At 39.0% G+C, this 13,427-nt stretch overlaps 1 protein-coding gene across 2 annotated transcripts in view; it reads left to right on the forward strand.

Annotated features, from left to right (window-relative positions):
• Positions 1-13,427, forward strand: part of MYO5A (myosin VA) — a 63,184-nt gene that overhangs the window by 8,241 nt on the left and 41,516 nt on the right. For both annotated transcript variants that reach the window (XM_063313878.1, XM_063313879.1), the window contains exons 2-5: positions 6,021-6,131; positions 6,470-6,641; positions 8,518-8,662; positions 10,971-11,127. In XM_063313878.1, coding sequence (XP_063169948.1) covers positions 6,021-6,131; positions 6,470-6,641; positions 8,518-8,662; positions 10,971-11,127 — 585 coding nt within the window. The remainder of the gene's footprint in view (positions 1-6,020; positions 6,132-6,469; positions 6,642-8,517; positions 8,663-10,970; positions 11,128-13,427) is intronic.

Here is a 13,427-nt window from a genome sequence, read left to right on the forward strand (position 1 = left end):
TACTGGTCTTAAAAAATACTTCCCCAAGCTACTACCTTACAGTGTGTTGGCTCTAATTTTATGGGAGTTAAAGGAATTAAAGATAGCGGAGAGCACCAGTTTAGGAAAAGCTATATTACATTTTATTGCAAATTGATTACTGTTGAATGTAGTGGAACTTATTTACAAACAGAGACCCATTCCAGTCTTGTTATATTGTTGGGGCTTCAGTCTGGCTTGGTGGGGTTGCTACTGAGTGACAGCTGGAGAAACTGATGGTTCTCCAAACTGGACAGCATTCTACTTGGACAACAAAGCATTTTACTGGACAAGTTTTATTTGACAAAAATTTCTTCCTAAAATTTGTCTAAGAAACTGTTGTGAGATTGTAATGATTTTTAAAATAAAGAGCTTTCTAACAGAAAAAGCACCCATAACTACCCAACACAGATTTTGCTCAGCTCTCTTTCTAATATTTTTAAGGGGTTCTCTTAAAACAGCTGCATGAATGCTTCAAAATAAATGTGTGCTCTGAGTCCCCTCTATGTTGTCATCTTATGGGACCGAAGGAGAATGCCTTCCACGTTGTGGCCCCTGCCCTCTCGAACGGCATCCCCCCAGAGATACAGACAGTGCCCTCTTTTCTGGGGTTCCCAAAAGCCCTCACGACCTGGCATTGGTCTCACGTTTGGTGTTGATGTGTTGCAGGGTCTTTGTTGTGATTCCTTATCATGGTTTAGGAATCGTTTTAGTCCAGGATGTCTGTGCTGTTGGATGTTTTTTAACTGTTTTTATTGCTTTTGGATTTTGTAAGCCATCCCAAGTCTACCAGAGTGGGTGGCTATAGCAAATTTAAATAAATAAATAAATAAATAAATAAATAAGCTATTGTAATGCTCTATTTTCAGACTTTTTTTTAAAAAAATGCAGATATGTAATCTGCTAAACTTATTTAAAATTTTAACCTACTTTTTCATGTCTCTGCCTTCTTACATTAAAACTGTGAAATAGAATAAAAAAACAAGTACAAGAGATAGTCTTAAAAGAATTTCACTTCTCTCTTTTTTAGTGTCTGTAATAGTGTTCGTATGTAAGTCATACAGGCGCAATTCATTTGGCTTTGATTTGATATATTATGTGAACACGCTTGTGTCAGTCTCAGTGTCTCCGTGGAGAATTGAGTTTTAATCTCAGCTCTTGTAATATTAAAGTTCGGGTATCTCTCTTGATTTCTCTTGTTAGTTTAGGCACATCAGGACATCTCAAGAAACAACCATAAGTCATTGGTCCAATTTCTAATTTTGACCTGAAGGTAAAAGTGTTTCTTGCAAGGATTTATCTTTTTATACCACATGCCTTTTTCTGATTAATAATAAGGCAGTCCTAATGTATCTGCTCCCAAAATAAGTCAATTTAATATCAGTGAGGGGTGCTCCCAGTCCTCAAAAGATTGCAGCTTAATTGTAGCGTGACTTCCTTGTGTGCTTCATTTCTGCTTTTCCCATTGCTGACTTTTTAGCTACTAGTCTGCGTACAGTCTTCTTCCTGTAAAGGTGGCAATGCAGTACAGTGAAATACTTTTTAAAAAGCAAAGTTTAGTCATGTAGACATCTAACACAGTTTGCTGCCTGTAGTTTTTTTAAAGTAGAGGAACAAGTTTTTTAAAAAAACCCTTGCTGTTTGAAGTAACACAGTCCACTCAATAGAGAGAGAGGTTAAAACCTTTTCCCCTACTGTATTAGTTTGCTGTTTGCAAGGGGTTTTAGAGGACATGAGTGTTTTACCTCTTTTTCTTCCTCCTTTTCTCCACTAAATTTGGTACAGATTTGCTAATCTTCTATCTTCCTGTTCTTGCAAACTAAGGAAGCTACATAACTGAACATTGTGGTCTGACCAGGGGTGTGCTGTAGCTGAAGAGCTGATGGATAGCGTCTCTGTTTCAGCCAGAAATGTACTTTTATACTTTTGTTTGAGACAGGATTTTGCCTTCTGGCAATGCTGTACTCTCAATTCCTCTGTTTGTACTTTCTAGGCTGAAAGGATAATCACATTTCTTTTGGTGCCACTGTTTTGGGTATGAAAAATATTGCTCTATTTTCTTCAAGTAGGAGGAATTCAGTTTATTGCTACGAAAGGAAGAATCCAACGAAGTGAAAACAAAGGCAGTTAAAATATTTGGCACATCACAAAAAAAAATCCATTTCTTAACAGTTCAATAGTTTTAGACCTGTGGTCATGTCCAAAAATGTACTGATTGGCATTGTTAAGTAGCACTAAGTAGACCACAGCATGTATTTTTTGCTGTGTCATAACATAAAGATTTAGCTCTACATCACCATAATGCGGAGAAGGAGAGTTTGTGGTCCTCCAACTCTTACTGAATGACAACTCCTAACCTCCCTCTTTGTTGGCTGAACTGGCAAGGCAGCTGGGAGCAATGGTTCTCCAACATCTGGGGGGGGGGGTGCAGCAATATTAAAATGTTTGATTTGCTCTGGTTTCAATTAAGTTGTATTTGTTTGATCCAACCCTTCTCAACATCCAGTTGGCCTCCTCCTTCCTGCCTGTTGGCCACACTGATGGGAAGTGAGGCATATTATAGCCTTACAGAGCTGGGCCTCACGTTTTGGAAAGGAGCAGCTAAAGTATAGCTAAAAGACAAAATAAAACAACTCTTGCTGTAATATTAATGGGTTTAAAAATGAGTATAATAGGAACAACAAATACTATTTACTAGGTTTGAATTTATTTGACAATATTTTATTGATTTATTTGATGTGCATCCCGCTTTTGCTTTAGGAGCTCAAGGTAATGTACCAAGCCCCCCCTTCCTCCCATTTTTCCCCACAACATCCCACCCTGTTGGGCCGAGAGAGAGAGTTGGTGGGCCAAAGATACCCAGTAAACTTCCATGGCTGAGGGTGGATTTGAACCTAGGCTTCCTCCAGAGCAGTCCAACACCTTAACCGCCACCCCACCCTGGTTCTACTGACATTTTACTGCTGCCAGAGGAAAAATTGGTCTTCTTTTCTTCCTTAGCATTCTTTGCCACCAAATATCCTAATTTCTGTTAAATTATCAGGGAGACATCTCCTGCACGGCTTGCCTTTGGAAGCCTGAAGTTTATGTATTCAGAAAAATGGTGGGGGTGATGGGGGGTTTGGTCGCTATAAGCATGTTACTACTTTTCCTTTATTGTGTAAAATACTGCAGAGGTTGGTACTGTTGTTTAATTTATGTTTGGAATATGTAAAACGATAGAATTTGAACAAGGAGACAAGAAACCGGACTGAAATCACAATTAGTGCTGACAGATGCTGGATCCAGTGGGTTTGATCCAAAGATTTCCCTCTTTTCATGTTGGAAAGAGACCTTCCCTGATTGCTAGAAGAAAGGGAGACATTTGGCTCAAGGCCAGGAAAGCATTATATTCATTGGTGCTTAATTTGGTATGAAATGTTGTTAGAATGCTGCTTTGTATCTGTAACTGATGATTTGATCTTGTTTTTCTGACAATAACCTCTTCTCTTGCTGTCTGTCTTGATTTTATATGTCCACAATGTACCTATATTATTGAACACAAAGAGTAAGTGCTATTCAGTCTTATTTGTTAGTAATACTGCTTTTTAAATTTAAAACAAGTTTTAAAAACTCAGTGATGCACTTAGACCGTTCCTGTGTGTTTTTAATAGACCTGAGAAATGTACTGCATCCTGGGGGAATGTTTCGACAATTCTTAGTTTAAAAAGTACTTATTTTTACCACCACTGGCGTCTTTGGGAGACGAATGCCTCAAGTGAGTCTTATGATGTGAATGTTTTGGTGGATAACTTGGTCTGATGATTTGCTCATATGATCTTAGATTAGATCATGAAACACAAGGAAAAATTTGCTGTGACACTTCGGTTGTTTCTGTGGAAAAGAATTCTGTTGGTGCTCTTTTTATCCAATTTTAATGTGGGTGCAGTTGAAAAACTTCAAAGGCCCTCTCATCTGCTGGTTGTTCCAAGAGTTTGTGATCTCAATGTATGGAGATTCAGTGAAGAATACTAGATGTCATTTCATTATTTTGGAAAAATCAGTCTGTATTTTACTTATACAAAACGATCTTTCCATGAGATTACTTAGGAGATTCTGCCTAGCCTATCTGATATTTCTTCCAATTAAGAAACCATTTCAAGTGACCGCTTGAACTTCTAGTGCATTCACTACCTTAAAACATGCCTTTTTAACCTTTTTTTTTTAAAAAAGTCCTCTAATTCTTTGAGGAGTGGATGGCAGCTTTTTCAGGGGAATAGGTGTTGCTTTATTTTATTTTAGACCAGATTAAAGTCCTGGGGAAAATCTGTGCTATTCTATGGCTATGGTCGTGAGCCACCTTGAGTTATATGTATATAAAAAAAGGTGAGAGAGCCAGTTTGGTGTAGTGGTGAAGGCACCAGGCTAGAAACCGGGAGACCGTGAGTTCTAGCCCTGCCTTAGGCACAAAGCCAGCTGGGTGACCTTGGGCCGGTCACTTTCTCTCAGCCCTAGGAAGCAGGCAATGGCAAGCCACTTCCAAAAAACCTTGCCAAGAAAACTGCAGGGACTTGTCCAGGCAGTCTCCGAGAATTGGACATGATTCAAAAAAAAAAAGAAAAGAAAAAGGCAGGATAAAAATATAACAACACAACAACAACAACAATATTTCTACAGCTATTTCTTAGGCTTAGGTTCTGAAGCATAAACTTCACAAATCCATTGCGGGACATTGCTATCCAAGCAAACTGAGTGTAAGCCATTCTGCTATAATGTATGTAGCTTGCCCAATATAAACATATGTTTGATCCTCTTAGATAGAATTGGTTGAAATTCAGGATAAATAGGAGAAAATAATCACAACTCAGCCAACTTGTATAGTGTGATTATTAAGAGAATTCTTTGGTACTGTTTTGGGGCTTACTGAAATATTAATGTAGAAACACAGGTGATCAAAATTGCATGCTGAAATGCCATAAGCATCTGGTGGTGGCAGATCTTACTCCTTTAAATATCTCATGTGGTAGGCGCTGTTGGCTCTGGTAGTCTGGTTTCTATGGAGATCTGTTCCCTTGCTCCTTGTTGTTGCGAGTGGTTGATGCTGTGGTTTCCCCAACAGAAATTCACAAGGCTCCAGTGCTGTGGCATTAGATAATTGATGAGAATGGGATCAGCAACTAGGTATTAGCAATGACACAAGTGGGTAGGGCCTTGGGGCAGAGATGCAGGGCTCCACGTGCCGGAGCAGCCCAAATGCAGCAGGTAGCTTGCCATGTTCACACTATTTCCATAGGGTTATTACATCTAGTACTTATCCAACGGGCAGGTAAATATGACTGCCTTGAATGACTATTAATTTGTATGTGTAGCCTATAGTAATTAAAGTTTTGTTTTTTATGGAACACAGCAAGCAGAAGAGTCTCTGTAACAGCATGCTCTGCAATTTCTTTTAGAAAGCTTTTAACTTCCTGTTTTCCCCCTGCCATTTATGTGTTTCACATTTCCCAGAAGGATAAGATGTATCTCAGTAAATAAGCCTTTTAGCTACGAAAGAGCTTTAGCATCCGTGGATAAGTACAGGCAGTGAAAGGTAGAGCTTCACTTTATCTTCCCACCTTTCTTTGCTAATGTTTTCTCTCCGCTTCCAGTGTGCCTCCAAGTAACTCACCTTTGGATGGCTTGGATGTATTTTGTTGTAGACTTCACTCGTCTCCTATGCAATCCAGCTTGTTCTTGTTCAATTCCTCTGCAAACTGAGCTTGAGGGAGATGTAATTCTGAGTTCAGTAAGAGAAAGATGGAGTCTCTTAAAGGGAATTATCTGAAAGTAAGGACTTGAAGATAGAGTTTTGCCCAGCCAGTGGGAGGCGAAATTTGGTATTAATTAAGGGAGGAAAAGATCAGAAATACATAAAGTTGAATTGAGAGAAGAGCTGCAAATATTAATTGACGAGTTTGGTTGTGCTTCTAAATATAAATCCCTTTAAAAATCCAGATAATTGTTTTAATCGTTTTTGTTTTCAGTATGCAAGGATTTGGATACCTGATTCAGAACTAGTCTGGAAGTCGGCGGAACTTCTGAAAGATTATAAACCAGGAGACAAAGTCCTCCATCTTCAACTTGAGGATGGCAAGGTAATGCTAATCTTACCATCTCATGCGGTAAGGTTTGTTACACTTAGATTCAGAAATGACCCTATTTATTTGGAATCTGCATCACCTGCTATTAAACATAGTCTTCGAGTTGGCCTAAGGTATCCTTAAAATAAATAAAATTTTAAAAAAGGTAGTTTATGTACCCAGACAGAACAATCAACTTGAGAAAAAAATTAGTACTGTATGCTGTTATATAATAATTTTGTAACTTTAGGACATCTTTTTCCTCAAGTTTCTTTTTAATTCACACAGCTAATGAACTTTGTGAAAAATTTAAAAATATGTCTCCAAATGTAATTTATTTATGTTATTTTTAGGGTATTGAATATAAACTTGATGCTAAGTCTAAGGACCTACCACCCTTGCGAAATCCAGACATACTTGTGGGGGAAAATGACCTGACAGCGCTCAGCTATCTTCATGAACCTGCTGTTCTTCATAACCTCAAAGTTCGATTTATAGACTCAAAACTTATTTATACATATTGTGGTAAGCACAGACCCTCTAAAGTCTCCTTCATGTTATTCCTCACTAATGTTCATAAATGACACATTCCAGGGCAGGAAGGAAAAAAATCGTCTGACCTCAGTTCTGAAAAAGTTTATAGTATTTCTTTCACAACCGCTGGGGCCTGAGTGTTTTTTAAATCATGAAACTTCTATATCCTAGTTGGCTGTGTAAAACCACAATGATGCAATGATTGGGTTTTTCCAATCTTGGCATGAGTTGATATCAAATAAGTTTGCAGAATTGACATGATAACTGAGTTTCACATATACACAGGCATTAAGTTTACCTGACCTTGTTAGATGCAATTTTAAACTTCAGTGTCTAAATTATTGAACAAAGTCACATCATACTTTCGTGTTTACAGTTCTTTGTTGAGAATGCGTGTGTTTTATGGGTATCTTTCACCAGATTCTTGGAAGTTGGTGCAACAAGGGAAGTTCATTTAAAAAAGGCGGAGAACATCTTACGAACGCATGAGAATTAGGAAGAGATTTAAACAGAGTTTCTATGAGTTTAATAAACTTTCTATATGTTTAACTAAGTTCTTCATACTCCTTTTCCCTTCTCTATAGACTCCTGTTGTTTACAAGTATTCCGTAACTGACGTTCCTTATTTTACTCAATGCTTGCACTCTTTGTAAATTAAAATTAAAACTAGGGGAATACGTACAAGTCACCTAATAGATCTGATTTTTTTTCATGCTTCATTTTCAGATCTAAGATTGAAAGATTAATTATTCTGTATTATTCTGGGTTGCTGCCCTGGTCTTTTTGAGCTTCCAAACATTGGTCTTAATTGTAAAACCCATATATTTAAGATGAATAAGTAATAGTAAAAATAGTGTTCATATATATGTAATAGCATTCATATAGAACATTCTAAATGTGTTACCTTTAATATCTGTTTGCTTGTAAATTGAGATTCCACGTATATAAAATTATTGCTATTTTAGGAACAGTTTTGAAATTTTAAAAAGTTTTAGGACTTGTCCCTTTAATGTAATTTTTTTTAATCTATTGAGTTTTATTTTAAAAGGTTAAATTGAACATTTCCAAATGTGATTAGAAAGTAAGGTTGGCTGGCTTAGCGTCGGCCACTGCTGAGAGCAAAGATATTTCCCTCAGCTCCTGGTGCTCAAACCCACGGTCATCATCTTGTTTGCAGCCAGCCATGACTCGCATCTGAAGCCGGGTCTCCTTAAATTCTGCCAAAGCACTAAGTAGCACTTTTAGGAACCTTGTGTGACCAATGGCTATCACATGCTATTTTTTTTTCCTGAAAATTGTCTCTCTGTATTTGCTACAATGTTTCTTGGATAAAATGAAACAGGTGGAAGTGTGTCCTTAATCATTTGCAGGAGCAATATATTTTCTAATGCTTATATAGACACTGAGCATCATGGCTAAAAAATGATCATACGTAGGTGTCATTCATGTATTCACCTGTTGAGAATTTTCCATAAGGAAACTGACCTGTTCTATGACCTTGTTCCATTGCCACTTCCTGCAGAAAAAGACATTTTTGCCTCTTTACTGACTTACTGATCAAATGCTTCTCCATTGAGCTGTAGCTGCTGTCAGGATCACTGGAGAACCAGGAAGAGGCTTGGTGCTATTGCTCTGCATGGGAATTATATCTCCTTTTTTATTGTGGCAGGGTTACAGATAACCCCTCAAATCACATTCCTCATGACATCATTATCATTTAGCCAATACATTGACAAAAAGAAAGGGGAAACATGTTGTTGTTGTGGTTGCAGTTCAACATGGGTTAAATCTTTCCTGCAATAATTCCACTGCTTTTCCATGTAATATTTGTCAGTGATGTCTTCTTTCTGTTACTATTTTGTTTCAGGTATAGTTTTAGTTGCCATAAACCCTTATGAGCAGCTGCCTATCTATGGCGAAGATATCATCAATGCCTACAGTGGCCAAAATATGGGGGATATGGACCCCCACATCTTTGCTGTGGCTGAGGAGGCATACAAACAAATGGCCAGGTTTGTGGAATGAGTGGTGTTGGCTTTTCACAGGAATATCATCTTCAATGAAGTATCACTAATGTTTCAGAAGAGATTGTGGCTAAGTTAAAAATGACAAGTGTGGTGTCTAGGAAAATCCTCTGTGAATAAGGAGACCCCATGGTTCAAATGTCAGCTTTTCTCTGTCCTTATCAGTAATTTGGGGATTAGTATACCAATTTCCCTTTTTGGATTTGGGTGTGGATTGCCATGTAGCTTTGAATAAAAAAGTAACGCAGAATTCTTACAATGTGTAGGGTGTTCACAGTCAATGGATAAAATTAGGGATATGGTAACCGCTCTCATAGAATTTAGGATCTGCAGCAGAATTTGACAGTTTGCACAAATTCCTCTGATCGTGTGCAGTGTTAACACTACAGGGAAAGCCACCTGTTGGTTGGAAATGTATCTCTTCTATGAGGAGAAGATGAAAAGAGTTTATAAACAGGTAAAGGGTGCTGTTGGTTCCTGTTTACTGGCTAACACCTTGGTAATTGTGCTCTGTTGATTTCCAAAGACGGGGGGTGTAAATGTGGTAAATGTTGGACCCTGAGATTCATGCAAGGTGCCCTTCTGGTTCCTTCTCTAGCAGGAGCCATCAAGATACGGATATCAGTGTAGCAAAGCTCTCAGTGTCTATCAGGGTAAGCAGTGAAGAAAATATAAATTTGAGAACCAGTGTTGTGCGTTGGTTAAAATGTTAGATTGGCACAAGGAAGACCCGGGTTTGTCTCAGCCACCGAAGCTCAGTGGGTGACTCTGTGTTCTCCTCCTCTCAGCCCATCCTGCCTCACAGGATGGTTGGGGGGAAAACTGAAAGAAGGAATGCTGGGTATGCCCCTGTGAGCTCCTGAAAGAAAGCAGGATATAAATCCAACACATAAATAAGTAGGCATGAATAGGGGTGCTCTTGCTTAGCGTACCTATCAGCCAAGAAGTCATGCCTTCGTTTGGAATTTGTCATTCTGCTGCCAGCTTTTATTTCCACTTTTTTCTCAGCAAGCAGCCCTCTGTGGCTATTGATCACATTGTTTTCATTGGTTTGGGGTTGTTGCATAGTTTTGTTCCATTAGGGCCCCCCCACCCCAAATGTTTTCTTCACCTGCAGATCTTAGGTTCTTCAAGTCAGGTGGGTAACACAGCCCTGGTAGGTATTGAGGCAGATGGCAGCAGGCACCTTATGAACCAGGGTCATCAGTTATGTAGGGTACCTGTGACAGGTGGAGATGGGGACCTGCATTTTATTATGTTCATAAAAACGATTAAGTGGCTGAACAATTGTCCTATATTATAGAAATATATTTCCTGTCCCTGAATCTTCCTTCATGAAGCAAAAGAAGTGTGTGAGCTTGTTGGCACTTTCAGCAGGTGTTGTTAAGAAATACGTTTTTGTCACAGCTTTGCCTGTGGACTCTTCCTAGAAAAGTGTTGGGGCTGCTTCAAACATTCAGACAAACAAGGGCTTAATGATTACATGAAAAAGAAAATATAAACTGGTTGTTAAAAGTTATCACACCTGCACTGAGAAGTTTGGGAGGCTACAAGATGCACAGCAAGCTCTTATTTAGAATGGACATCCACTGTAGCTTATTCCACTTATTTATAGTATTTCTTTGCCAAGTACTTGCCAGATGGTATTATAATAGGGAATGTAATCACAGATCCTGCAGGTTTCTAGTAAGAGGAAATACGATGGGGGAGTGCCCAGTCTGCCGATTGTAGTTAAAGTGGTAACGTTTGTCTGAAGGATTACTCCAAAAGGTTTAGGAATGTTTTCTGTAGGAAAATGTAAATTGCTTCTATCCTTAAGAAAGCTGTGTTGCCTGTAACAGTTTGAGTAGTTCAGTCTTCCCAATCTGGTGCCCTCCAAAACCGCTGGACCACAGCTCTCGTTATTACATGCCATCATGGCCATTTTTCTTCGTATTCTTGGGCCTTGGATTGGAACATTCCCTGAATTTCACACAGATCTATAAAATTAGCTATTCTTTCTTCTCTGACCTCCCATCCCAAGTCTTTGATGAAACATTTTGATACGTGGCTTTTAACTTAAGAATACAAATATTTCTGTTTCAAATTCCATATTGGAAACATGTATCCATAAAAGCGGAGATGGAGTCATGAACTTGGAATGAAAATTTTCAAGAACTCAAAAGAGAGAAAAGCTACTAAGATGTTTTTTTAGATTGCATCTTGTAATATGTGACCTCCCCCAAATAAAGTAAGCTTGTTGCCGTCATGATGAATACAGCCATATACAATCAAAACTAATTCGTTTCTATTTCAGAGATGAACGGAACCAGTCAATCATTGTAAGTGGGGAATCTGGAGCTGGAAAAACCGTGTCCGCTAAGTACGCTATGAGATATTTTGCCACAGTGAGCGGGTCTGCAAGTGAAGCTAATGTTGAAGAGAAAGTATTAGCTTCTAATCCTATAATGGAGGTAAGACCAGAATATGGCCGTTTTAAGTTTAAGTAAAGGTAAAGGTTTCCCTTGACGTAAAGTCCAGTCGTGTCCGACTCTAGGGGGCGGTGCTCATCTCCGTTTCTAAGCCGTTAGAGCCAGCGTTGTCTGTAGACACTTCCGGGTCATGTGGCCGGCATGACGGCACGGAACGCCGTTACCTTCCCGCCGAAGCGGTACCTATTGATCTACTCACATTTGCATGTTTTCGAACTGCTAGGTGAGCAGGAGCTGGGACTAGCAACGGGAGCTCACCCCGCCGCGCGGTTTCGAACCGCCGACCTTCCGATCGACAGCTCAGAGGTTTAACCCGCAGCGCCACCGCGTTAAAATTTAAGTTTAATAAACTTAAAATTTAAGTTTATTAGGGAGCAATTTTACCACATGGGTGACTTTTTCCCCCTTTACTGCTTCAGCCATACCGGATCATATCTCAGGTAACTGATTTGGATTTTTAAGCGTTAGCAGATTTTGAAGGAAAACAGAGGAAATGATGGAAGCCCTTAAAGATATGATGCGAAAGAGAAATGGATGGGGAGGGAAGGCTTAAAAAAAATTCTCACTGATGATTTAGATGCAGAATATTCAAGAGATCTGCTGACAAATTAAAACCAACTTCCCCTTTTCTTGAATATTTTAAAATATATTTTTTCTTATTTTAAGCATTTCTTGAAACTCAGACAAAAGTGGAGGTGGCACTATCCGCCCTAATGCAACTTTGTCAGAGGTGTTTTTGATGTATTCAGAGCTCAGGTAATTCTGCCTGGTTTGCCGTGTTGTGTGGAATTTGCAAGCAACTTTACCAAACACTTATCAGTAAAATGTATACTAACCAATAGGCATGTAGTGTGCACTTTCACTTTTCCTTCCAGGTGTAAAATGATCCTGATTTGTAAGGGGGATTTCTCAAAACTCCTTGCTACCCCATCCAGCTTTTCTTAATTTTGTCCCTAAGATATGAAAGATTGCAAGTGGCTATTGCAATTTTTCTCATATTTCTAGTGAACATTTAAAATTCTTATGTTTGTTACTCTCAGCTGCGGGAGACCTGTCCTGGGGCTCTGAGAGGACTGAACATGAGAATCCCACATTGTTCACTCCATGGCAAAGCAGACAATCTGCATCATTATGAAGAAAATTCAGCACAAACTTGTTCTCATACAAAGCTTTTCTTAAAATGCTAACTTGCTTTAACTGGTTTCACGTTTTGCTTGCCATGATAGGCTCCATCCAGTGCAAGAAAAGCACGAATAAAACAAGTGGCATAAAAACAATATGTAGACATATACAAATTCTATGCACATATTTCTCATATATAATAGTAACGCAAGATTCTAGCTTAATAAAACGTGAGATAAATGGGCAGTGGGTTAATGCATGTAGGCAATTCCTTTCCATTCTCTTGCTCTATATTTAGAAGGGGCAACGATTCATGAGGCTGGCAGGGATGGATTAGCATATGGATACACCAAATGGTGTGATTATGCTGCTATTTTGCGGAGGTTTCCCAAACTCACCAAGGTTTGGGAAAGGGACAGCAAAGACGCAAGGTATCCTGAAGCGACGTACGACAATAATTCAAGACTGTTTAAGACTTCACATTGCTCTTCTCTAGGAAAAAATAATTCCCTACCTAGTTTTTGTGAGGATTGCAACTGTGGTCGCAGAGAAAACACGGAACTCAGAGAAGCTGACAGATGGTATTTGCCTGCTTTAAAAATGTGCATTAATTTTTTTGAGCCTGTGCACTTCCCTTCACCACATCCCTGGTGATGTACAAATATAATCACTGTTCTAAACATACTCCCCAATCCTCAGTCTCCAACAGAACCCCTGCTTCAATCCTAGAATGAGCAGTCCAAGTTGGCGGGCGTATGCGGCACTGTCACTAACATGCAGTTATTGTTAACAAAAGTGCACGGACGAGGAGACCTGTTTTCTGAAAGAAGGTCTGTTGTACAGTTACCTTGGATATGGTTTTTAATAAAATGATCCTCTTTGCCCGCACAAAGAAGCCTACTTGTGCCTTGTAATACTGTGTGCATTTGAAAATGTTAACTGCAGACGTGTTATAGATTAAACTAGGGCTAAAGGCCTCACTTTTTAATATGAGCTTTAAATTATCAATTAAAATTGGCAATTGTTAAAGCAGTAGTTCTTGAGCATCGTCCATCTTTGTTTTTAGAAAGTGCACATGTGTTCTCCCAAAGCCATAATCGTAGAAGAGGCATTCCCTCCCATGTGCGTGAGAAAGAAGCACTTCCTAAGGTGCCGTCTGT

Source organism: Candoia aspera, chromosome 13, assembly GCF_035149785.1.
Source record: "Candoia aspera isolate rCanAsp1 chromosome 13, rCanAsp1.hap2, whole genome shotgun sequence".
NCBI classification, from domain to species: Eukaryota; Metazoa; Chordata; class Lepidosauria; order Squamata; family Boidae; genus Candoia; species Candoia aspera.